Genomic DNA, 27,943 nt, shown 5'->3' on the forward strand with positions numbered 1-27,943 from the left:
AACTCCTTCTCCCAGTCTACTTCTTTAGTATGACTTAAGTCTTTAGTCTCATCTTCAGCTAAAATATAAAGGTAATTTTCAAAGCTATTCATGTGCATTTAGGTACACGTGACTCCAATGAACATCAGTGGCTGTATTTCCTTGTGAAATTGTGTATTGATTTTGAAGGGCTCCAGTACTTTATAATCAGACTGCCAATCTGCAAAAGTGGAAAAGGGGTCTTGGTTTCTACAGATGGTTTTTAAATCAGTGGTCCAAAAATAAAATTGGAGGTGGGTCTGGCAACTTTGGCCATCAACCATGCCTGAAACTATCCACACATCTACATGGACTGTCATCGAGTATAATGCGGGATGAGGCCCTTAGTTTGAACCATTGTCCTTTAAGGCTGGTGCAAAGTCTCTGCATGAGAATTTCCATCAACTTAAGGATGGTAACTCCTGTGAGTAAGACAAGCAGGATTTCATCTCTGGTCCTTAGACCGATCTGAATTTTAAAATCAGTGCTCCAGTCATTTAAAATTTACTTTTTAAAGAATACATTTACATTTAAGAAAGACACACTGTACTTACAGACATCAAGGTTAATGTGATGTGAGCACTTAAAGATCCCAGGGTGATGCAGATCTGGGTGCTGCAGTTGTTGCAGATGGCCTAATACTCCGAGTCACCTCGGGCAATGCCATCCAGTCTGTACTTGGACCAATTATCGTTCTGTATCGCGGTGCTGCATTTTGGTCCAAGTCTGCCAATGGTACGTATTTTGGCAGCCAATGTGGTGGCTTAATGAACACAAGGGATCTTTTAAAGAAATACGTACAGTTGTCTAGTTGCTGTAGTCAGTGCAAGAGTGACCCACTGCAGCACAACCTCATTCCTTCCCCTTGATTTAATGGGCTAGATCTTCAGCTCACGTAAATTGGCCTAACTCCATTGACTTTAATATTCTTTTTGTGACAATGTGTGAGAGCACAAGTGCTGTTACAGTTGCCATCCTTTTATGAACTGTATGCAACTGTGCCAGGGAGTTGCTGGCCCCTTTAAGGGGAGCCTGAACCCATGACAAGCTAATTTAAGGGGAATGACTGCCTATGTAGGCAAATAATGGAATAATGAGCCCTGGAGCCTGATAAAAGGCCATCAAGGCTCAGTTGCAGGTAGGTGCTCACACAAAGAGAAGCTCTCCTAAGGGAAAGCCGCTCCCAGAGAAATTTAGGCCCCCCCAAAAGGAGACTGTACAACTCCCTGAACCCAAGGGGAGAGACTATATCAGGTTTATTTGAATTTAATAAGATAGAACCCAGCAGAGGTATTATATCTTATACCCCCTTGGATGGCATGGAGTTCTTAAGGGGCCCCGAGAGAAGGGAAACTAAGGCAATGAGTGGCTCTGACACCACACTAGGTCAGGAGGGAGTGCTACAGGGCAGGCATGCTCTGAGACAAACTGTCATTGGAACTGGCTTATGCAAATAACTAGTAGATACATGAAAGAATGTATAATATTGTGGAATGCCCATTAAATAAATAATGGCCCTATCCAACAATCTGGTGGTCACCTGCAGTAAAGTGCTGAGTCCCATCAACTAGAGTTAGTTGAAAATGTTTGTGTTTTCAGCAGCAAATGTTTGCAAAATTCAACTATACTGGTATTTTAAAAGTTTTTTTTTTCTGTTTTTCAAGCAGCTTATAAAAAGGGTTAGATTTTTCAAAAATTTAAGTGAAAATATTCAATGAAAACTTTTGAATTTTTTTCTTATTTTTTACCTGGCATTTTTCAACTAGCTTTACTCTCAAATCCTAACTAACGGCTTGATCATGCAGACCCTTATTTTTGTGCTTTGCTTATTGAAGTAGCTGCATTGACTTGACTTGAGCTTGGATGGATTATATATAGATTGTGAGGAAGAGTTTGTGGGATCAAGACCCAAGTCAGGGAGAGTTGAGGGCCTTGTAGAAGAAGGCCCAAGATTTATAACCTCTTGAAATCAGCATGATTTACAAAGCCAAACATGTTTTTTTAAAGGAATGTAAATGGAGTGAGTGATATAAGTATGTATGTGTTAGGTATACTTTGTCCGGCCTCTGCATAAGGAAGCGCCTAGACTAGATGACTTTTCGAGGTCTCTTCCAGCCCTACATGTCTATGATTTTATAATGTCTTTACTTGTTCTACAATTAGAGTTTCTTCTTCTAATATTTTGACTGGAACTCATTTCACTTTCTTTTTCTAAGCATTCACCTTGTACTGTATCAGCATATATTATTTGTGTCTAATCCAAAGCCGATTGATGTTTGTGGTAAAAGTCCTATTGACCTCAGTGGGCATTGGCTCAGGCCCTTATATGAAAAACTGGCACTGAAAAACAGCATGGTTTTCTCTCTGAACACAGGTTAACGTGAGCATCCAAATTAATCTTTTTACTAATCCTTTTTATTGGCCTCCAGATTTTTCCATTCAAAGGAGAGAAAAAAAAAAGGGAGTGATAAATCTTCTGTAAAAAGATCAAAATTTTTATTTGATGAGTGGGATTTGGCATGTGCCGGAGACAGCAGGAATTGGTGTTTCTATTTTGTTGTTGCTGTGGGAGAATGGAACAAAATAAAGGCTACTAATATTTTATTAACATCCCAGTTTAATTCTGTCTGTTGGATAAATGGCCTGTACTACCATAAACAAATCAAAGCAGATGTATTCCACATGCCCTCAGTTCAGATGTAGGCAAAGTTTACCCATATGGTTGGTATGGAACATGTCTGTATAACCATGAAAATTATGCTTAATTAACTTCATGTAGACTACATACCCTTGAGATCTGTTTAAAAACAACAGTTGTGGAAACAAACAGAACCTCTTTTATAAGGGTAATTTTAAGTACTGTGCTAAATATTAAAACAAACTTCATTCAATTTGATGAAAAGACCTCACTGATGTTATTACTAGATATGAACCTAAACTGCAAGGTGGATCCAAATCTAGAGCTTAACTTCCCCAAAGTGTGGGAGTTATTCAGTTTAAGGAGTTTTCCTTTTGGGACCATCTTAAATACAAGCATGCATTAAGCAAAAAAGGTGTACAAATATTTGATCAGATTTGTAACTGAACTACAGTAGCTTCAGCCATGCTCATGTGCATTATAGTGTTGGCTTTCTGTGAACATTTGAGGGGTTGAATTTTACTGCCACAGCCATTCACAGAATGGGACCTGCATAGCTGAATTGGTGAATAACCATGGAGACTGATTTTAAATGTACCCATGCAAAGATGCATCCCCTCAAGGACCAAACAATACCATCTGACTTATCTGACCAGTTACAAATAAATTTGAGTGACTACCATTTTACGGAGGTATGCCTCATCATGATAATATCTGAGCATCTCCCATTAAATAAAAGAAAACAACAAAACTCTCACTCCTCATTGTGTGCAGGAATACCTTAAAAAGTAGTGGAATTCTTTTTCTTCTTCTCACTTCTCCCTCTCACCCAAATACATGTGGGCTCTATGAAGAGCAATGGTAAGGAAACTAAGACAAAGAAACAGGGCTTACATTTAGTCCTGAAAATTATGAGGAGACTTGGAGCATCTTGAATATCAAATATTCATGGTAAAGTAATCGTGATCAATCCACAGAGATGTTTATTTCATATTCAAATATATTGACTATTAAAAATAAACCTGAGAGAAATTATGTGCCCATGGACAATCACTATGTTGGAAAGAGGGATTTGGGGGGATTTTTATGGGGTCAATTATTAGTTGCAAATTATTTACCCAGTGCTGCTTTGTTATGAGTTATGTAATGTCTTTCTAATATGATGCTGACTAGATTTCCTTTCTTTGGTTCAGATTATAGGACTGGCCCGTGCTTCACACTGGTAACCAATCAGATGTGCCAGGGACAGCTCACTGGAATAGTCTGCACAAAAACCCTTTGCTGTGCAACAGTTGGGAGAGCTTGGGGCCACCCCTGTGAAATGTGTCCAGCTCAGCCTCATCCCTGCCGCCGGGGTTTCATTCCAAATATTCGCACAGGAGCCTGTCAAGGTAAGCTAGCTGCAAAGCTTCACCAAGAGCTGCTAAAATTATTAATGGCTTAATCTTGATTGAGTTACATTGCTTTGTATAACCTGTCCTAAGCCATTCTCTGCTGTACGGGGGAAGAATGGAAAAACGATGTCAGATACATTACTTTATGATTCGCTAAGTGTATGATGTTCAAGTAAGTGCACTAGTAACTTAGGTCATGTGAGAGCAGCCAGGTTCTTAATGATTTTTTCACTGCCAGCAGCTCCTTCATTTGACTGGATAGTGGTGTTTCTCTATACACACATTACCACTCTGAGAAGGGGTTTGTTCTGTTTCAAACTGTACTCAAGATAGACAGAAAACCAAACCTGTGAAGATGTTGTTCTCTCTGCTTATCTTAATTTTTTTTTTTTACTTCAATTTGTTGGCATTCGGTTTGGTCTGTATGTCTTGTCTTTTGAGCTACATTCATCTGACCTGGAGAAAACTGCATGTCGTGCCATTTAAAACACCCAAATTAAAAATGCCCTATTGTACATTTTAAACAATTTTTGGAAATACATTTGCATTTGGTTCAAATTGTAAAATCCACCCAGATGTTGCTTGCTTCTTTCTGAGCATGCCTCGCCCTAGAAAGTCCTTACGCTGCTTTTTTGGCTTTTATTCTAATACTTCCAGCTGTACAAATTCTTTTATTGTCTGGATGTCTGGCAGGAAACGAGAAAGTTAACAGGGGCAGCCATGTACTGAACTGGTGTGGATTATAAATTCCCAGGACTGTATCTTTGGGACTTGTTCATTTAGACCTCTCTAACATATTTTGTATTGTGAGAATAGAGAAGATAAATATTATAAATCTATTACTAATTTTATTTAATCATGAAATTCCTGTGAAGAACTTCAAGGCATTCCATTGCATTAAAACATTTAGACATCTTGTACCACTGGCCAAGTCCTGTCTGGTGCCTGCAAACAGGCCTGATATACCTCTAGATGGACACATGTTAATGCTACTTTTGTAGGATACATGTGCCCATATTCTGACCTCAGACGTCCTAAGGCACAGTCCTCTCTCACTGTGAAAGAGCAGGGAGAAACTGTGTAGACGGTTGAGTATTGCAGTCATTGGCAGGTCAGGGACTGTATGTGCATAAATGTTTGACCTCTGCCCTCAGCTCTCAGGCTGCACCTTGTTACACCTCTCCATTGTTTCTGTCACGGGAAGGCTGCAGAGCGACCTGTGATGATTTGTATGGTCCAGAACAAGGATGTTTCTTCACACTGCAGGTTTCTTAGCACGCAACTACATGCAATGCCAATCCAGTTTTGACTCTGTAGGTTTGACTTGTACTTCCAGTTGATCTCTTCTCTTGTGTCCATACTTTTAACAGACCAGCTATGGAACTATATGTTATCTTTATTCTTCATGCAATTGTATGACATCCAGTCCTCTTCAAATCAGATAACTTAAATGTCTTCAATCTTAGTGGATGTTATTTCACATCCATATTTGATCTAAATAGTAAAATGAAAGCAGGTTCAATAAAATCCAGGCTTGTTCACGCAGGTTCTCTGAAGAAAGAACACATCTGTGATGTTTGAGAGTCAGTAAGACAAATGGACACACATTTAAGATATATAATATAAATAAATGTGTCGAGAAAAATACAAAATTGTTGCCCACTGTTCAAATCTGCTCTTTGTCTGTCTATCTGGCATATTTTAAAAAATGCAGAAGGTTAAATCAATGAAGTGTCATGGTTGAGATTTTAAACATTTAAAAATCAGGGGAATCAGAGATGTAGGATGAGATATTCAAGTGTTTAAGTAATTTACAAGCACAAGTTCCATTGGCTTTTAATGGGATTTATACTCCTAGATCACTCAGGTGCTTTTGAAAATCCCATCTGTAGCCCCCACATGAATCTCAGCCCTTTTTGTAGACAAAGTAATTTTGTGTTTGATGTTATGGGCCAGATTGTGGCTGGCTTTGTGGTGTTCACAAAGGGCAGACAGAGAGTTTTCTCCATCTTGTGTCCCTGTGTTTAAGCCAGTAACGGTGAGGAACACAAGCACTGCAATCATCTAGTTTTACCAGCAGCAATAGACTCCCCAGAGAGAGGCTAGAAGACAAGGATTGTGGAGCTGCGGCCAGTGGGAGGACCATTCTGAATGCTCTCACAGATGGTGAAGCTCAGGGTCCGACTTGCACTACCATGCAGCTCCCAGAAGAATTCTCTGAGACCTCCAAGACCTTCCACTGCTGCTTTGCTGCTCCTCCCTTCCACTTTCCAATGCAGCCATTGCTGAAAGCCACAGTCTAGCCAGACTTTTGCACCTTAATATTTATGTGCAGCCTTGCTTTGTTAAGATTGATGTGGGGACAAAAAATGGAGATCCCTTGACATGTTCACATTTAATTTCCTACCCACAAGGTGCCATCAATTTTGTTGTTTCATTTTCTTAAAACTAAAGATTAAATATAAGGAGGAGGAAAAAAAGGGAAAGTAAAAAGCTACGTCAATAATGTCGAAGTACATTGTTCATTAATGTCAGTCATGGATTCTTAAACCAGGTCCTAACCACAACTTATTTAAGGGTAGTTGGCCCGTTGCCCCGTGGGAGTGAAGAATAAAAACTCCCCATCGATAGTAGATTGAATACCACAAAGAACAAGGGTCTCTCCCACAGGTTGTAGCTTGCAGCTCTTGCGCTCATCCAAAATTTCTGCATATGCCTCATTCTGCATATGCTTATTGTACATGCCTGTCAAGATTTTCAGAAGGGGTTTGATTTGTGAGTGCCCAATTTGAGAAACCTTAAAGGGGCCTGATTTTCAGAGGACAGTGTTCCCTGTATTGAAAATGCCCCGAATGTTTTGAAAAACAGAAGTAAATATTAGAGCAGCAAGCTGAAAGGGTGAAACAATAATAAGCAAGCAATTTCTTACAAATTTTTTTTTAGAGAATTGTAATTAATCATTCTTTCTATAATATAATTACAAAATCAATCTCTTCACGGGCAAGAATCATAATATTATGATGGGATGAGCAACAGATTTAGGCATATTTACTTAGTTTCTGCATGGACAAATTGTTATGGCTCTTTCTGAAGAATGAATTAAATGTGGGTGTTTTTCCTTTATTATATGATAGATGTGGATGAATGCCAAGCCATCCCTGGGATCTGTCAAGGGGGAAATTGTATTAATACTGTTGGATCTTTTGAGTGCAAATGCCCAGCTGGACACAAGTTTAATGAAGTGACACAAAAATGCGAAGGTAAGAACTTTCAGAACTTTCGTCTCAAAGTAAGGGGGGGGTGGAATCTTTGGTTTGATGCCAGCTTTGTTTAGAAGATTGTCACAAATGTTCCAGTCTCTCTTATTTCCTTGAGTATGCAAATGATATTGCACACAGCACATATGAACAATCTGCTTTTCTTCTTCTAAACCAGAGAAAATATTGGCCCTGCAGCTTTTTCCAGTTTTATTCATGTAACATTTTACAGACTTAAAAACTCAAGATACATCTGAATCAAATTAAACATGAAAACATAGAATATTTATGAACTAATATTTTGCTTTAGAAATATCTGAGGCACATGTCTTTGCACAATTTGATTTACAAGAATGCTTATATGACATGCAGGATCCAATTTCCCTCTCTTTACTTAGGGTAACACTCCATTTGACATGAATAGGAGCTTGGCTTGAGTAACAACTGCAAGATTAAGACTTAACTATCCTTGGAAGTTGTATATTTTGTGTGTTTTTTCTTTTCTACTTTAGATGAAGTGTTTTGTCTTCCTTTATCAGTGCTTTGGTCCTCGTTATGTAGATGAGTGGCAGATGGCAATGCAGAAATGTGCATTACAATCAGGAGCTTGGGCAAGGGAGGCAGGACTAGTGGAAGGATCTTGGAGTCGGGTCAGAGCCAGTGTTAGGGTCAAGAGTCAAGCAGAGCCTGAAAACTGGAGTCAGAGTTTGGAGTCAAGCCATGGGTCAGAGCTGGAGACAGAGTCAGGAATCGAGCTGAGTGTCAATACCTAGTATCATAATCCATGTTGTGGTTCTGGAGGTCGATCAGGGGTCAGAATCTAAATCAAAGCCTAGGTCAACACCAGGAGTTCATAAGCAGGGCAGTCATGGCAGCTAGCTAGGGATCCATATTGTTGCCTGGATACTGCTTGGTACACCTCATGGGCTTCCGTAGGGTCAAGCAGCCTATTAGGGATGGCTAAGACAACTGTCAGTCAGATCACTTGAAGTGGAACTTCCAATGGTGTTCAACTTCTGTGGATTGTGGATCACAGGGAGCAGCCTAGTTACAGCTGCCCTTGGGTGGCAGCATGGAGATGCCAGTTATCTGCTAACCCCACAGGCCTGGGTGCAAGTCCTGATCAGGGATGGCGCTAGCCTTTTTGCTGCCCCAAGCACGGCAGTCAGGCAGTCTTGGTGGCGTGCCTGCAGGAGGTCCTCGGTCCCGCGGAATCGGTGACTTGCCTGCGGGGACCTCCCGCAAGCACGCCGCCAAAGGCTGCCTGACTGCCGTGCTTGAGGCGGCAAAAAAAGCTAGAGCCACCCCTGATCAGGACTTGCACCCAGGCCTGCGGGGTTAGCAGGGGATGCATTAAAGAGAACCTCAGACTGAATATCTCTGATTTAGGGCGTTATGTTTAAAATAGATTCATGTTAACAGAAGTAGGAAACCAGCTCTACATTTTTCAGAAGTGTTTAATGATTTTGGGTGCTCAACTTGTAACATCTTAGAGGAGCCTGATTTTGAGAGACACCCATCCTCTGCAAATCATCCCTCTTTCAAGAGTCTCAGATTGGACCCCTCAAAACTGAGGGGCCCAGAATCACTAGTCATTTTTGAAAATTTGGAGCACAGTCATTTAAAAGGTAAAATCCCCATTTTGAGTAATAAATATCTTACAAACATTTTAGTTTAATTGGGGGTTATGGAAAGCCATTTTGTAAGAATTTGCATATTGTATGTTTTTCACATTGGCTGGTGGTGGTTTGGCTTTCCTTCTGAGGGATAGAGCACTGAGGAGATGGAGAATAATAAAGACTGAACGTGTGTCTTGTGAAATATTAATGATGGCAAAACTGAAACCCTGTAGACCTGGACATCCCAGCAAACACCACTACTGCAATTTTCAGGTCCTTCAGTGATGAATTGTATAGGAAACTTCTATCTCCATATGCTATACCTGGTGTATCCTGTGGTTACGTTGCAATGAATGGAAATTCTGTTAAAGACTGCTACAGAGACATGTGCAGGTTCTGACAGCAGTGAAGAGTCAGTTATATTTTCCTTCAATCAGCATGCATATGTGATCTGAAAAGTTAGTGGAACATAATCACAATATTACTTAGTTATTTATATTGTTATCAGCCTCCCTCGTTGAAGAACCATGGGGAATGCTGATACCATAGGTAGAATGCAGTTACACATGTTGAAATTTTGCTAGGACTTCTGGGCTAACATGCTACTTTTAAGAGATGGCACAGGGTCATTGTGACGGGATCCCTGAGGTATAACCTGAAACTGTGGGACCGCTGTGCCTCCTTAACTCTCCAGCCTGGACTGTCTATCAAAATTCTTTGCCAGTAACAAGCAGTGAACCCCTCCAGGCGCTGTTATCACTCAGCCACCAGCATGCAGAGGCAAGCCTAGCTAAGTTGCATGAAGGCTCCCCAAGCCCTTCTTGAACCATACACAGGGAAACACCAGCAAATCTCAGAAGCCCCCAGACTTGCACCCCAGGAATATACCACCTTGAACTGCTTAAGCTCTTCTCTTGAGTGGTGCAAGTTTATTAACTAGTTCACCGCTTCGTCAAAGGAAAGTGGGCATGCACCAACCTTTGTAAACTGAGCAGATTTCCCAAACACTTTAGACAAAGTCACCGGTAAGGATAAAACATTAAAATAAGTTTATTGACAATAGAAAGATAGATTTTAAGTGATTATAAGTGGTAGGCATAAAAGGTCAGAGATAATTGCCAAAGAAAATAAAAAGTAAGCATGCAGTCTAAATCCTAAACCTTATTACGCTAAGCAATATTTGGATCAAGCAGTTTTTCTCACCCCAGGTAAGTTACAAATGGTAATACACAGACTTTCCCTTTAAACCTATGACCAGTCACCTCAGTTTAGATCTTTGTCTTCCCTCCATTCTTGTTGTCTTCAGCGTAGGTGGAGAAGGAGAAAAGTAATCACATGATGCCACTGTCCCCTATTTTATATCCCCAGTCCATGTGCCTGGAAAATACTAGCCCAGACATGTCCTGGCAGGGGCGGCTCCAGGCCCCAGCACACCAAGCGCGTGCCTGGGGCGGCAAGTCGCGGGGGGCGCTCTGCTGGTCGCCGCAAGGGCGGCAGGCAGGCTGCCTTTCGCGGCTTGCCTGCGGAGGGTCCGCTGGTCCCGCGGCTTCAGTGGACCTCTCGCAGGCGTACCGCCGAAAGCAGCCTGCCTGCCGTGCTTGGGGCAGCAAAATCCCTAGAGCCGCTTCTGTGTCCTGGTGGGCCTTGCTGAGTCAGAGTTGAGCAATCCCACCACCCCTGCACCCCTGGTGTGGTCTTGTGCAACTCTCTTAAAGAATTGTGAATCCTTTGTTTACAACACCCTGGCTGATTAATGGCCATTTAACATCCTCTTGGGCACTGGTCACCTCCTTGGTTGTTGTCACTAGAGAACTAGCAGTGGGCAACTCCCAAACTCACAACATATTTCAATAACAACCGTACAGCAGAATCTCATAACTTCATGCACACTAACAATGTACATAGTTTGACAGAGCAGTGGGTTTCAGCAGATCATGACCTTTCCTATGATAACTTACATGGCACAACTAGCCCCAGTGATGAATACGGGGATTACACGGTGCTACTTCGGGGTGCAATGTGTCACAATCATTAATGACCATGAGTTACCAGGCAGCCCTTGGATTTAGGTTTCATTTAAAAGACTGTGCTTCTAGTTGTCTGCTGCCTCAGCATTGTGCTGAAGTTTGATTCAATAATGACAGAATTTTCTGACAAATTTTGTACACTAAAGAGGAGAGTGGCTTTTAAATATCTATATGTTTTTTTAATCCCAAAGGATCTCTAGGTGCATTACAAACAGTACAAATATTTATGCAGGAATCACTGTGTTGAAAGGAAGGGTGGTCTGTGGGTAAAGTCCTAGATAGGGACTCAGGATACCTAAGTTCAGTTCCAGGCTCTGCCGTGGACCTAATGTGTAGTCTTTAGCAAGTGATTTAATATTTCTGTGAAGCAGTTCCCCATCCGTAAAATGGGGATGATGATTCCTTTTCCCCACCTTTTGTCTGTTTAAACTGGATTAATGACTGATTCTTACTAAATGACTGAACAGTGCCCAGCACAATGGGGCCTACTCTCAATTGGAGCCAATGCAAATAATTAAAAATAACACTTCAGCTCCCTCTGGTGTGAAAGGGGATGGCTGTTGAACAGTTTACAGCATCATTACACCCCATTTCAAAATACTGAAGGGACCATGTAACTAAGCACAAAGTACTTTACTCAAATTGGAATCATTTTTAGGACACCCCAAGGATCAGTAATTACCACGAGTGGTCAAGTCCTTGGTTCTACATCTTGTCTGTTAAGTAGCATCTCTGGTAGCCCTAATGCCATCTCTGGCATTCATACAGTAGATCTGGCTCAGCTGTCTACTGACTCACCAACACTATACTTCCTGCAGTATGTATCTCTTCCATGGAGGTCTTCCATCCAAGTTCTTATCAACTCTGACCTTTCTTAGCTTGTGAGACAACAGAAGTAGTTGGAAAGCCAAAAACCTTTTAGCTATTGTGCTATTTACCAGCACAGGTGATGAAAGATTAGATTTAGAACATTAAATATTAGATTGTTTCACTGATTCATGCCATCATCTCCATTTCAGTTTCACTAATGCTAAGCCAAGTAACTTTTATTTTGGTGCTGGTGATGGTTATTCTTGGGGTAATTCTTTCTGCAGTGACCTTTATGACTGCAAGTACCTCAGACATACCTACCTTTATAAAACTCACGTGCTTAATAATGACACTGTTATTTATATTAATGTCAACAGTAATATAAACAGTGAAATGCTGTTTGGGTTAGGCTCAACCTAAAATAAAGAGTGGTGATTTTGCTTTTAAAAAGGTCAGAGTCTATATAAACAGTGGCAGCACTGAGTTTAAACAGTGGTGAACTTGAGTCAGAAGATACTTGAATCAGATCCATTTACAACTGCATTTTTCTCTGTTAATTAAGTGCTTTATTCAGATCAAAATTCAATTTCCACATTTTTTTTGTTTCTGAGACTTTTGGGACTCCTGTGGAGTATAATCCTGGTGCAGAAGTCAAAGTGTCTCAACACTGCTCCCAGGGAGCTCAGACTCAAGGCTTTGACAATGCCCTTTAAGTAGCACTGAACAAGAAGTCACACCTGTCCCATACACCAATGTGTGGAATGTGGCCCACACAAATGACATCATAACAGCTCACTGAGATGTTTGGAAGAATGCATTTTTGATAGACATGAGGAGGGTTTTAGAATGAATCAATCTCTATATAATCTTAGATGGTCTGTACTCTCCTAGCAGAATAAGCAGATCTCATTATAGGATGGTTTAAACTAAGCACCTGATTCTCAGGCTGATAATGGCAGGAAGCCAAATTAATAACATTTTTTTTTCTTGCCTTGACACCTCCAAGGAGATGTGCAATTGAGGTCCTCTCTATGTGTGCTCATTAAAGACCCTGTGGGAATTAGTAAAGGTGTTAGCCCAGCTATTGTGGCCAAACTTCCCTCAAATAATTTTTAATACATAAAATAGATATCTTCATAGCGTGCCCTAACTTGTTGTGTGATGTAGCTGTTAACCATTTGCTATATTTCATTTCAAATATTTCATTGATGGAAGAAGTGATTCCTACATACACGTGTATAAAATTGGTCTATCAGTTTGTTTGTCTCTGGATGAAAGGTGCAATATAGTCCTTGCCATGTTCCACACAATCAGACATACAGAGGCCAAGGACATTATCCCTTGTTTTCTTTTGCTGCACATAAGAGGGACTGTTAATAAATTGGGATTAAGCTTCTTCAGCTACTTAATTTGAATTTGACCCCTGTTATATTCACTTATTTTCTATACCTTGTTGATTCATCTGGGCCTTTGGTGCCATTGGATTCTCATCACATTGAGGGCTGCATGGTGATGTTACAGACATTTAGACAGGTGGTTGTTGGTTTCCAGAGCATCTTCCAGAATGCAGCCTGCCTTTATGGCTGCCAGAACGCTTTCTTCCTGTTTGCTGATAGTTACGTGTTCATATTTTAGGCACTTACATGGCAGATGATGGAAAAAGTTGTCTGTCTTTCCATTCCTGTGTGCTTGAGCTCCCTAGAGAGCTAAGTGGTACTAGCTGCAGATTGGGAAGAGCCACTGAAAAAGAAAGGGATGACAAAGTACTATAGGCTGATTACCACCAGCAATTGATGAACAATTGATGTTGGCATAGGTTGATATTGACATGCCACTGCAGGTCACATAAGCACTGTGCTGTGGAAGGAATAGAACCTTCAGGATTACAGACTCTATCATCAGTGTCAGCAGGCATGCTCAGGTATACGGAGGCATGAGCTGTCATTTTTTTTATGCTGACAGTGAAGATTTTCCTGTAAATGGTTTGTCACTTGAAGAGTTTGTATATGGGCAATATATCTCTTACAGGTTGCATCCATTGCATGATCCTTTTCTTCAACATATAAGACAATCATGGATGTGATCTGCCTTCTGCCATCTGTTTTGTGCTATATACTTCAGTTTATGTCTAGAAATCTATAGCACATGAAAACCTTTATTTCAGACAAATATTGTATGCTGGTAAAGAGTAGTACAGGTAGCATTAGGGCAATGTTATTTAAAGATGGAAGAAGCAGAAAGGTTGATGTTCATTGACTGCCTTGTGCTGTAATGCTAACGGAGCTTATTAGTTAAATTACATCTGTCTGGTCAATACTTGAGTGAGAGGCTTCCAAGAAAAACCTAGGCATGGTAGGGAGTGGTGTTGGTAATTCAGTAAGTGGTACGCTTCCCTTTGCGTCAAAGTTGAACTAGTGCCCAAGCATGGTGTTAGTAGCATACCGTAGTTCTGGAATTACCATGAGACATAAAATGGGGCTCTGGACCACTTGTGGTCATTAAAGATCCAATGGCAGTTTTCTTAAAATTAGACTGCTAACTCCAGTGCACCAGCTAAATTTAAATGTGGGATGTTGCATTTTGCCTACATTCAATAAGTTCCCTCGACAGTTTTAAACAAAGTTTCAGGGTTGCACCCATCATTATTAAACAGTGAAGTGTACTCTCTGGTGCTTCTGGAATTTAGAAAATATGGTATTTCCTTAGATTCAGATTATTTCATGGCTAAGACTGTTTTTCATATTTATTTATCTGATGCCTAACAAAATAAGGCTCCGCTCCCATTTTAGGGCAACCTATTGGTGCCATATTATAAACCTTGCTGGCATAACTCCATTGTAGTAAAGGAATTTGATCTTAAATAACAATAATGATAAATATTTTAATGCTGGAATCTTGATAATTAAGCTGATCAGATCTCTCTTTTTATTGTAGATATTGATGAATGCAGCACCATTCCTGGAATCTGTGATGGAGGAGAGTGTTCTAACACTGTTAGCAGTTACTTTTGCAAATGTCCACCTGGTTTTTATACAGCTCCTGATGGCACAAGATGTATAGGTGAGTATAAAACCATAAGTTTTGGAGTAGTAGATGCAATTGACATGCATATATCCATAAAAGTAGATAATATCGTACAAGAATATATTTAATAACCATAGGAGCTCTCTTGAAATCCCTCTTGAGAGCAAGTGCCTACAGCCATCATCAAAGATTAGTTTTCTGTTTTCTTTCTTTTTGCTGTTGTAGCTAATGATACTCTTGCAATTTAACACAAAGTCCATTTGGCTACTCCCTTTCTGAAATCATTTGATATTTTAAACTAAAAAGATGGGTAATGCTATACAATATTTACCGTAGTCATCCCTTTTCCTCTCTCCTTTTTTTCTGATCTTTTCCCTCTTCTTCTTCTTCAGGGTTTCTCTATAAAGCTGTTTTAAAAAAGTGTGTTGCATTAAAATGAGCTGAACTTGTTTTACAGGGTTCCCTTTATTTCCCCCTTCTCCCACATTAATCTTTGTTGCAGCATGTGTTTCGCTGCCTGGTTATTTAAAAAAAAAAACCCAAGAAATAAAATCATAGACATAGAAATTTGAAACATTGTCAGTCACAGGCTTTATAGGTTTTATTCAAAATGTTTTTCATTAAAGAAAATAATGTGTAATGACTTGAATCAGACTGGCTGGTGGCTGCTATCTTTGAAGTGCATGCAGTAGTGTGATTTTTGTGACATTCATAGTGTGGTGGTGCTGTTGTGTCTTACTTTGAATGTGATGGAATGGATACAACCCTCCAAAGCAGTCTTTGTGTCATGTTGCATCACATAATGCTCCAAAGCAGTATCTCTGAAGTTGCTACTGTGCTTCCAGACAAGGTATCGGGGGTTGCCATAACTCACTGACTGACACTTTGGTGTCATGGTCTCCAAAGTACAGTGCACTGAAGTAACACTATTTCTGGGAAGGAGCTAGTCTGCCTGCTCCCTGGTGACTACTGATATCCCCAGTCTAGAATAAGATCCATATGTTTCCAACTGGGTCAGGTATTTTAGGATGCACCATTGTTTCTTCTCTTTCCTTTAAACTTATTGCTAGTATGTTGTTCTCTATTCAGTCCTGAAACCCAGAGCTTCATAGTCATTTTCAAATTAAATGAAAATTAAATTTCCATGGTTTTGGCTGGTTTATTTAAAATGCTAAAAGGCTCTGAAAACCAGGTGGAATAAGGCAGTCTCCCCATATTAGCACCTTTCGGAAGAGATCAGTTGGTAAAGGACGGAGCAGAAAAACAACTCTTGAAAGGAAAGTATAGAGGGAGAATAATTTTCCCAGCAAAAAAGTGCTTTTCCCTAGAAATCTGGAAAGACATTAGGACATGATTCATTATGAAGGTTGCCATTATACTTTTGTATATGTTCAGAAATGCATTTCCTTTAACAGTATCTCTTCCACTATCAGACACAGTATTTGTTTGTGTAGTTAGGTGGTATTTAGAGGGGATAGAATGCACCTGGTCATTGCTTTTCTTGCTTTGGACAAGTAGCCCCTTAAGGACTGTGCTGCTCACTAGATATTGTATATATTAGATGTTTGTTTACACAAAGCAATGCAGACTGCTATAGAGATGATATAAGATGTGCATTTTCCCTTCAGTATAATACTAGTTAATAACATTTTGAATTTAACTCACTAGGGTAGTGCAGATTCTGCTGTTCTATAGATACTGTGCAGGCAAGATTGTCTGATGCCATCACTCACATTAGATTCCTTCAGATTTTCAACCATACTGTCTGCTCCCACCCTCCCTCCCTCTGTTTCCAGGCTGAAATAGTTTAGTTTAACAATTGGATATTGAAGTGATGACAAGAAGCAATGTAAATGATACGCCAGGCCATGAGCCATCATTAACATTCGGCGTCACGTTCAAGGAAAAATGTGCTAAATGTGAAGCACTATTAATTTTCTGCACATAGTTTAGATTTATGTCTTAATTTGCAAGCTGTGCATTTGCAGTATTAACAAGGATATTGCCAAAATCTGCATTAGAGCCAGGCAGAACATCTAGTCTTTATTTAGTTATAATATGTCTGTCCTCAAGTAAAAAGTGTTAGATAAATGTTAGCTAACGGGTCTGGGGAGGGGGCTTCTGGGTCTACAAATAAAGGGCCCTGGATTAAGGAGCAGGGATTAGAACCACTTCTATGCTCACCCTGTCATCCTTTCAACACTTCCCCCAGCCTCATAATTCTGCAGTCAGAATGAAACCTAACAAAGAAATTAATGTAGCATGGAGAACATTACATAGATGTTTCATTTGTATTGGCTCAGTCCGAGATTCATTTTAACATGGTAGATCATGGGACAACTTTTGGGTTGTGGATGGAAAAAAAAATTGAGAACCCATGGGCTAGATGATCTAATAAATCTTTTCTATCTCAAATTTTCCTGATTCTATGATTTGAATTGAATTCGTTCTAAAACTTGAAGCAATGGCTGACTGTCTCCATCATCTGTAGTACCACTAATATCTTTGTTTAGGACTCCAGCTAATGAAAGGCAAAACCATTACAGACTCTCTCATCAGATCATTGAATATCATCAGTTCCCTCAAAATAATAAGGAATTTCCTTGGATTTTTATACAAACTGTAGTATCTCATCTGCTAAACTCTGGATAACTGAGATGCTGGACAGCAGAATCTGCCACAGCCTCGATAACCGAAACACTTTATTTAAGGACTGTTGCATGCTGATATAAGATTACGTCCATGTTTTTCTCCTACATTTTGACAGTGAACATTCTTCTGCTTTTAAAAACTTACTGGTTTATCGTGCAACATCAAATCATGCCACAGCTTGTTTTAAGTTGAATTACGTTGACATGATGTGACACGCTGAAAGAATTACTCAAAACTGCAGATTGTATCATAGACTTTGAAAAGGTGTTTGGATGTTTTTCTTTCCCCCCCTAAGATAGGAGATGTTTGTAAAATGTCGCAAGAGCTGAGAAGGTGAAATCTGGATATAAGCTGTTCTTTGTAGAACACATGCAAGCCCATTTTAGATATAAAGCGAACACGTCTCCATGAACAATTTGATGGCACCTATTGTAATTGTATTGTAATTTCTTGCTCTGCCATCTATATGTAATTTCAGTCATCATTCACTTCAGCTTCAAAAGCCAGAATTAATGAAAAATAAATTAATGTGTGGCCGTGAGAACTATAGTTTGTTTGTTAATGTACATCCACAACCTTTAAATTAAAGCTGAAACAATAATGATTTGATGCTGGTTGTAATAATGTTGACAATTATAGCACTATAGGGCTTTTCTGTGAAGGTGCTGAAACATTAAATATTGAATAAACTTTTTCTTCTTTCTCCTTTTTCTCCTCTCCCACACTGTTATACATTTATTATTTTATTACAACGTGGGACTCCTAGTTGAAGAGGTTTTTTTCACATCACGTTTTCTTTGGTTTTACTTCCTGTAGGGTTTGCACCTCTGAATTGCACTTTAGCTTTCAGGTTTCAATGAGTCTAAGAACTCACAGCAAAGTCTCATAAAAAATCATGGCACTCCACCTGGTTTTGAAGTGAAACCATAAATCTGCCAGTGGTGTGATGACTCACAAGTGGGTCCAAGCTGACACAAAAGGTTTGGGAACCTCTCTGTATTGCCATCCTCATTCAGAAAAAACTTAAGCCAGGCCCCAAATATCACGAGGTTGGCTTAAAATCATGAGATTTTGAGAAGAATCCCTTTGGGGGTTCTTTTTATTTGCTTGCGGGATTTTGAGTCCTTCTTGTTCACATTTTCAAGCTTTACTCTGCAACCATTAAGGCTAGATAATTAGAGTTTTTTAAAATGAAAGCTGAGATTTTCACATCACCTCACTTCAGGACCTTTAAAGAAAACTCTAAACTTATTGAGACTTACAATATAAATCCTGAGAGTTGGCAACACTTGAGAAAATTGTGCTGGGTTTTGAGTTTTTAAAACCCCCAACCTACCAAATCTCACCCAATTTCTTGTTTTGTTCTCAACTTTTTAAAATTAATATTACTGATACTGAATCAATCCTACTCAACCAAGCAAACCAATACATTTGCTGTCAAGGCAGCATTAGGAGCAATAGACATTGGATTTGTAAATGAAAGATGCACTTTTTATCGGGCTGATCTTTCCATGTGCATTTTTTTCCTCCTGTTAGATGTACGTCCTGGATACTGTTTCTCTTCTCTGACCAATGGCCGTTGCGGCAATCAGCTCCCACAGGTTTTAACTAAAATGCAATGCTGCTGTGACACCGGACGATGCTGGTCTCCTGGGGCAACGAGTGCCCCTGAAATGTGCCCAATCCGAGCTACTGGTATGGATCATTTTGCATTCTTACAGTAATGGTTTAGCACTTTCCCATTCCGTTATCCTGTTTTGTGAGTAATGTTTGCAGTGTAGACTTATGAATCTTATGAAAAGGATTATGGCTAGTGATGAGCAATCTCTAAAGGCCTGGATGTTCAGCCTTAACCTAAATTTTAGGCATCCTTCTCAAAAACCCTGCCAATAGGCACAGGCTACTCCCACCGCAATCCTGTAGTAGGCTCTAGTTCCTTCCCACCTCTCCTCTCACCATGACCTTCCGGTAGTCTTTATCTCCCTTTGTCCTGTCTCTCAATCTTCTGATTGGCCCCTTTTCTCTGAAGGCCTGCAACCACTGAGGGTCCTTTCATTTAAATCATGTGATTCCTCACCGCTGGTCCTGACGGTCACTGAATTCATGCGCTCTGCAGTTATTTGCCCTACATTGCATTGAGTGTCCCAGAGAACATGACATATGGACTCAGAGCTGGCTAGGGCCCAGCAGAGTAGTAACACAAGTGGACTGTGAAACCAAGTGGAAAGGACCAGAGGATGGGTCTGTTGAAGGGTGTTTAGGAGAGAAGGTGGACTGAAGGCCTACTGGAAAGTCACAGGAAAGAAGCATGCAAGAGACTTGAGGAAGATTACAGGGAGGGAGCTCACACTAGATCAGGAGCTAGGGAGAGGGAGGAGGCTAGAGAGGAGGTGGATTGGTCTCTTTCTGCAAAGCAATGTAAATATGAAAAAATGCAGGTTTGGTTCACAGGATGGGGGAACGTTTACAATCCCTATTTTTAACCGGTTGAGTGAGGCAGCATGATCTAGTGACGAGAGCAGGGTTCTAAGGCCAGAACCTGGGTTCTCTTCCTGGCTCTGTCACTGTCTTATTGAGTGACTTGAATGATACTATTTCAAATTCATATAGTACTTTACATGTTTGAAGCAGTGTACAGACAATGACTAGAATTCTAGACTAGTACTAAGCAAGTATTGTCCCCTGCCTAAAGTAGGTTAAAATAGGATGGGGAGCTGCAGGAAAGTGCTTTTTCCCAAGACGGGGGAAGAGTGGGAGCTCCCCTCTGCTTTTAACACCTGCCCACTTTCCCTTACACAACTCCTGATTATTCCCTTTTAACTGCTGAAGAAACTGAGGCAGAAAAGTGATTTGCCTAAGACCACATAGAAAGTCAATGGCAGAGCAGAATTGAGAACCTACGACTTCCCGACTCCCAAACCTGTGCCAAGTCTGACAGCTCATGCTGCCTTGGGCAAGTTTTTTAACTTCTCTGTGCTTCTCTTACCAGAAAAGGCCTTCAAGACAGAGTAACAGCGTGTGGGGTACAGTGTAGCTAAATGCCACAGTGAAAAATAGGTAGCATCCACGCTGCGGTGTGTAGCTGCAATGGAAGTGAAAGGCTCTGGCAGGGGGGAAGCAGAGGAGAAATTCTCCAGGAGCCTTTTCTCGTTACCTCTGCCATGCCAGAGCCTTTCCCCACTGTCAGTCTTTCACTGTGGTGAGGAAAGGCTCTGGCATGGGGGAGGCTTCAGGACACTAAAACCAGCAATGTGGATGTGGGAAGCATGTAGCATGTCGTGTGTAGAGAGCCATGCAGGGTACGTGCCCTAAGATTCTAGCATGTCTCTACTCGCCTAAGCGGTGTCTCACCTTCTACACGGCTATTTATACACATATCAGGGGCTCGTGAAGTGTCTGTACTGTACACGCAGCCGTAATGTAGACCTAACCTAAAATGGAATTAGTAAGTTATAATTTCCTTTCTAAAGTGCTTTCAACTCCTCTGGTGAGAGAGGCTAGATACACACATGGGCACACACAGCACTATCATGAATAGTATTACAAGCTCACTGGTTTCTAAATATGTCCTAAGAGTGAGCCCAAATCTAGGAATTTTAGGGCTGTCAGTGAATGACATTGGTGAGGCCAAGTCTCTACAACTTGGATATGGAAATTTAATGTAATACAAAGTAGAGCATTGGTTGCATAACCAGGCAGTTGCTTTTTCAATGTGGGCAGCAGACCCTCTTGCAGCTGTTACTATAAAATAGGCTGTTTATTGCTGGCAATTATACATGGAGATTAGAGTTCCAATAAAAAAGGCTTGCACTGTATTCTGTTGCATACCACAGCAATAATTCACCATTAAAACTATAAATACTTTTAAATTGGTATCTAAAGTGTTCAGCCTAGTAGGTCCACATCTCACCTAAGCACTTCCTGGTATTGTCTCTTGGCTCCATTGGGTAGAGTGCTAACAGGGGTGGTGTGATTTGTTCTAGTGGAGAGGGGCTGCTCCAGTAATGTGTTACACTCAGCTACTTTGCTGATAAACCACCAGACTTTTAACATACAGTATTTCCTCTCTCAGAAACTGGTGTAATTACTTGCATAGAGCTTTTCTATCATCGGTATTCTCACATAACTAGATTCCTGCTAACTGTGATAAATTTAAAAAATACTGTGATCCAATACTAACAATCTCTCTAGTCTCGCCTGCTTGTCCAAGAGTAGCAAAACAAATGCAGTGGATCATGACGGGGAAAAGAGAATCTTAGGTTAATATCATATTTAACAAATCTGCTCTAACGTATTGAACAGCATATAAGCTGTTGGACAGTCGGATTAAAAACTAAAGCATTCAGTCTAACTTTCCTGGCAGTGTCCTTAGGAACAGGTTGTAATTTGCTATGTTAAGTGTTTTGTACATACGTACGACTTTATTTTTTTAGGAATTAATTTATCTTAGAATCATTTTCACTGAACCCTTTCATTATTGCCCCAAAAGCCTTCAGATTTGCACACACTCTAATGACTATTTGTATATACATGTTTTGTGGACTTGATTGAAAGGCCAGTTGAAGATGTGGCCTTGTGATCAACAGTTGTATCAGTATATTATATCTTGAAAATATATGTAAAATCACTTTACATATTATAGGTTTTGTTAATGTAAATTATGTAGCCTTCAAGTTCACTCTTCTTATTCTGGGCTAATAAAGGGATTTACAACTTGAGATGCTAATGAGAGACAAAAATACAACCCCGGAGCCTTAAAATGTCACTTGACATACAAGAAAGGTTTTTCTTTTTCTTTTCACAGAAACTCAGTGTTTTTCTGTGGAAGTCAGTCTGCAGGACAGGCCAAAATTTTAAGGACTTCAGGATGGTAGTTAATTTGGGACCCGGTCCAAAAGTTCTTATGCCCATTGAGTTCGGCAGAGGTTTTGCTTGAAAGGGACTAAGTAAATAGAATAAGATTGGTTCCCTGATGCCCCCCTCGTGGCAGTGTTCTGATGAACTGTGTACTGAATTCTACTTTGCACTGGAAGGATGATTCACAGAATGAGGTCCTCTGTTACGAAATAAGTTCACTTGGTCTCCATTTTCCAGGAGGGTATTTCATGTGTACTGTCACCAGATTGAAGTGCTGTGTATTCATGTTTCAGAGGAATATCGCAAATTATGTGTAGTTGCTGACCTAACGCCTGGGAGACCTCTTCCTCCAGTCCATCCTCCAATCCTTGTTCCTGATGGATATCCTCATGATAGATATCCTCCTCTGATTCCTGGCATACCATCTCGGCCAGACATTGTTTTTCCACCACTTCCATCCCGCGGTCCTGGTAAGAATTAAATATTAGCCCTTTCCCTGCAGGATACTGGGTCTTTATGACGTTAAAAATGTGAATCTCTCAGGAGCAGTGTGCACACTCCGATTGCTGCTGTCTTGTGCTTGCTTTGGGTGGTTGCATGTGCATTGACTGGGTTTCAGAGTAACCATATCCTGTTTTCCCTGTAACCAGGCCCCTTGTGGTAACTTGCATTCTCTGTAACATTATCCCCTCTTAATTAGGTACCATCTTTACTTCTACGTTATATTTGCTGTCGCCTGTGTGCTGTGCTGGTTGTCATTTTTAAGACTCAGTCTTGAGCCCAACTGCATGTCTGCGCAGGGGAGTAAGGAGTATAATGAGCTCCCTCACTCCGCTGTGCAGGCTACTCATTTTGCAAGTCCTTGCTGTCACAGTGCAAGGCAGCAGCACGTGTATTCCCCCTCTGTGGCCTGGCACCCACTTTAGGATCCTGGCTCCTCAGCCATCACCTCTCTTGGGCAGAGACCTGCATCTCTCTCCCTCCTGACCAGGGTTTTTTCCAGGCTACACAGTTCCCTGTCTACACTGTGATATCCCCAGCAAGCCAGACTGCCTAGCAAGCCAGCATTTGCTTTTTACTTTCTCTCCAGAAGTTATGAACAGTGTAATTGCCCAGCTATAAGTTAGCACCCAGCTCTTTATAAGCAAGTATATTTATTCTTAAGACTGAAAGCATTAGAGAGAAAACATATTAAAAACAGTAGAAGAACCCGCACACATGCTATAAAGCTTACTACAGGTCACCCTGATTCCAACCTCCGTGCTCTGGTAGGTGTCGGTCCCTCAAAACCCACAACTGGGATTTCCCTGTGGTTACAAGTTCATAACCATCTCACGTTCAGAACCAGAACAGCCACGAATAGTTTAGTCCTTCCTTTATACAGCTTGAGACTTTGATCTTGGCCTCATCCAGCAGGTGATCAGCAGACAATGGACCACTCCCCAGGCTGGGATTTTGCTTAACTGGAGGTAGGGAATTAGCATTCACCTTCCTCTAGATATTCACCAGGAAAACCACTTAACACGTTTTGTTCCAAATGTCCATTCTTGTCAGGCACATTGTTCAATATAGTTCATTGAATCTCTAGGTCTCACATCTGTCACATCCTCTCCCCGCCCCCCCTTGAGAGGTTTCGCAAAACCCCAGCCCGTGGTAGTACATTGATACAATGAACCCCAAAGATACTTAAATTGAATGCAGTAAGGTCTCCCAAGGATAGGGCAGGAAATTGCTCTCTCTCCCATTTGCATGGGGGAGAGAAGCTGCTGCTGCCAGGCAGCTACTTCCGCTGTTCCTTAGGTGAGTGGGGATTGGGCAGACAGGTGTGGGGAGAAGGTGGAACCAAAGCTCCAATTCACCATGCCTCACGTACTCATCCAGTGCACTGGCCTGTGCAAATGAGCCAGTGTGAAGAGAGAGGTAAACAGTGCCAAGGAACAGGCATGGGGAAGGTTTAGGTGTGTCTGGTGCAAGGAGGAAGCAGGAAAAAGAACTCGGACTTTCAGAGCGTCAGTTTATTCCCTATCCTGTCTCTTACTCAGGCTCATTTTCAAAATGCCAATGCAGCCCACAGTAAGCACTTGCCAACTGATACCACATAGTTACCACAGTAATCTTCTGAGTTTCTGTCCAATTCCTAGCTATAAAAATGGAGATATTTGAGGTACTGTGCTATTGTGTTGCAGCTGTTGGCTAATGCTGACTTTTTATAATCCCTATATAATACCACATACCTACTTTACTCCTTATGCATCTGTGTATGTATGTATGTATGGGGTTAGCCCTAAATGTTGTGTCATAGATGTCACCATCAGAAAGTCAACATTTACCAGCCATTCTCAAAGAGAATGCCTGGGCCATAGCGCTGCTTTCCCGCACTTAGTGTTGTTCAAGTTCTTCTCTAATCTGTGTGGTGATGGGAAGGTAAATGTTAACTTTTAATGGGGAACACAGTATGAGTTATGTATTACAGAAAATCATTATTATAACCTATTAATCTACTTTTGTAACTCTTTCGTTTCAGTGGTCTTGCCAGTTAATTTCACTGACTATTGCCAGCTATTCAGACATCTCTGTCTTAATGGGCGTTGTATTCCAACTCCTGGGAGCTACCGCTGCGAGTGCAACAAAGGATTCCAGCTGGATGTCAGAGGGGAATGCATTGGTATGGGATTTTCCTTATGCTCTGTAAATGAGACAGTGATAATTGTATTAAACTGTTTTCCTGTCCCATATGATATAAAGGCCTTCATTCATTTCTTATTAAAACAAAACAAACAAACAAACAAAAAACAAAAGCAGGCTCTGTGTTTATAATGGCTGTAACACTTAATTTGATTTCAGATGTAAACGCATATTTTATAATAGTTTTACCTCTAGTGTATTGCATGTAAAAACAAATAAACTTTGTGATAAATTAAGTTCTAATTATTCTAAGTGTGCAAAATTAAGCACTTTTTTTCTTTTTTTAGAAATATAATGTGGTTGATTGTGGTTAAAACGTAATCAGTTTAAAGAGTTGCCTGCAGCTTAAATATGCAAGTTACAATCACAGATTAAAGTAACATTTATAAAAATAGGGTCAGAAAGTATAGATTGCATAGATCTGCTGCTAATAACCACATATATAACAGTGTGTTTACATGAGTCCTTTTGCATTTGTCTATGAATAGAATTGCACGTTCTAAATCAGGTTGCTAGAGGTTAGTCCAAATAATTTTAAAATGTAAATCCAGAAATTTACATTGAGACTTGCTCAGTTTATTTGAAGCTATAACATGTATCTGGGAAATATTGTTTGACTTAGTATCCAGTACCTGCCTAGAACTTTTGAATATGAAATGCTACATAACAGAATTACATTGATGAGAAAAAATATTCCTAATGTTTGAGTATTACATAATAGAGTTTATAAAAAAAATTATGTTGCTTATGTAAAATAAACTAATAAATTAGCCCTCAGGCCTGAATACCTGCCAAGCAATGTCTTACTAAAAATATACTGTCTGTATTTTACAGATGTTGATGAGTGTGAGAAGAATCCTTGTATTAGTGGAGACTGTATAAATAACCAAGGATCCTACATATGCCAGTGTCGTGCTGGATTTCAGAGCACACTAACTAGGACAGAGTGTCGAGGTGAAGTACAATATTATATACCTAGATGTACTCCTGTATACACACTAAGGAGGGAAAATATTTGTTGTTCTTAAGCAAAGTTAAACATATGCATTTAATAAGAACTTTTAAAAATAAATTAAATACTTGAGTAAAAAATATTCTTTCAAAAAGGCTGACCCAAACTTACCTGATGGTTGAGTTGGTAGCGCAAAGTACTAACGCTTAGAGGAGGCTAGGACTATGGAAAGACATTTGGGCTTGGGAGGAATCTATCTGGCAGCACTACCCCTGAGATGCAAGATTCATTTTTCACCACTCTCAGACATTCCTGGTCAGTGCTGGGATGTGAATTTGCCTTTAAAGGTGGATCTGTTCCCTTGCTAGTTAACTGATAATGAGACACTTCTACTGAGAGAGCATTTGACTACTCTGTGAGGGCATATTTGGGATATATTAGAGGAAGAGAGCCTTGCAAATAAAATAGGGTGAGTTTGAATGCTCAAAGACCCAGGTTTGCCCTCATCATATTTCCCTCTCTGTACAGAGAAGAGGATTCTCTAGCCATGCACCCACTCTGAACTTGAGTGCGGTAATGGAGATGACTGAAACAAACAAATAAAAATAAAATAAATGGGAAGGTCTCAAATTCTCCCCAGCCTTCAATGAGTAGCTTTTAATGCCTACTGAAAAGTCCTCATGAAGTGGAAGACTTTTTTTCTTTATATTAATTTAAAATTATTACCTGGGATAAGAATCTGCCTCATCAACTTCGTTTTCACAAGAATCCTGTGAACTGTTTCTTCAACAAACCAATAGAATACATTTAGTGACCATGTTGAATGACATTACAAGGAGACACAAGTGAATTCACGTAAAGTGCAGTTCTACTCCAAAAAGTGACTGGATGGGATCCTTGCCACCTTCCAGCCCCTTTGGTACTACATTAGGATCAGACTTCCAAGAGTACGAAGGGACTCAATAATTAAACCCAGAAGGGGATTGTGAGCAGTCATTACAGAACGTAAGGCTGCAGTGACTGTTTTTAGGGTGAACTATTGTGTACCTTTCTGGGAGGCCAGGATTTGGGTGTCCATTCTCCTGTCTCTTAACCCCGTACATGGCTAAGCAAAGATCAGTTGCTGATGAAAATCTGGGAGGTAGGCTTTGTCTAAACTAAAAACGGTACAATGGCACAGATGCAAATATGCCACTGTAGCGCTTCAATGTAGACACTTAACAGAGCGACGGGATGGGTTCTCCCACCACTGTAGGTTGTCCACCTCCCCAAGAGGCAGTAGCTAGGTCAATGAAAGAATTCTTCCTACAGCTCCTGTACCCAAGGACTGTCTATACTGGGGGGCTAGCTCAGCTTAACTATGTCTCTCAGGGGTGTGGATTTTTCATGCCTCTGAAAAGATGTATCTGTGCCAATATCACTTTTCAGTGTAGACCAGTTCTTAGGGTACTCTACATTCTGCAATAGGAAAGACCAAATGAAGAAGTGAAGATAATCACCAAAAGCAGTGGTGCCTAAACCAGCAATTTATTATATACGGCATGGGTGAACCTTAGCACCTAATGAGGTCAGAATTGGATACTCTTAACACGATTACACATAGGAGCCTCAAGAAGAACTAAGTCAGCGCTCTTATGCTTGGTTAAAGATATATTATCGGACACTCAAAAGAAAGCAAAGTTCAGAAATCTCAGTGGGATTAGGGGATCAGAGACGGAAGAAAAGAATTAAAAAACAAAGCCCAGAGAAAACATCTGCAAGCAGCCCTAGCAGTGAGGGGACGAGAGGCTCATGACCACATGCCTCATTGCCAAAAAGCTTGAAAAGAAAGCCACCGGCACTGGTGTGGGATTTTCCTTTCTGACTCAGAAGGACAGTAGCAGTACAAACAGCTGTCTGTAGAACAGTCGGGCATGCAGAAAAAGTGCCAGTGATGTGCACTTATAGGAATATCTGACCTAAGTGTCTGCCAAAAAGCCATGCCAATAGTGTGAGAGAATCACATTATGT

At 40.5% G+C, this 27,943-nt stretch overlaps 1 protein-coding gene across 9 annotated transcripts in view; it reads left to right on the forward strand.

The window, feature by feature from the left end:
- FBN1 (fibrillin 1) overlaps positions 1-27,943 on the forward strand; it is a 227,738-nt gene that overhangs the window by 86,330 nt on the left and 113,465 nt on the right. For all 9 annotated transcript variants that reach the window (XM_039490873.1, XM_039490872.1, XM_039490876.1 and 6 more), the window contains 7 exons: positions 3,850-4,047; positions 7,185-7,310; positions 14,698-14,823; positions 18,976-19,134; positions 22,590-22,766; positions 24,821-24,961; positions 25,816-25,935. In XM_039490873.1, the coding sequence (XP_039346807.1) occupies positions 3,850-4,047; positions 7,185-7,310; positions 14,698-14,823; positions 18,976-19,134; positions 22,590-22,766; positions 24,821-24,961; positions 25,816-25,935 (1,047 nt within the window). The remainder of the gene's footprint in view (positions 1-3,849; positions 4,048-7,184; positions 7,311-14,697; positions 14,824-18,975; positions 19,135-22,589; positions 22,767-24,820; positions 24,962-25,815; positions 25,936-27,943) is intronic.

This window comes from Mauremys reevesii, linkage group 10 (genome assembly GCF_016161935.1).
Source record: "Mauremys reevesii isolate NIE-2019 linkage group 10, ASM1616193v1, whole genome shotgun sequence".
NCBI classification, from domain to species: domain Eukaryota; kingdom Metazoa; phylum Chordata; order Testudines; family Geoemydidae; genus Mauremys; species Mauremys reevesii.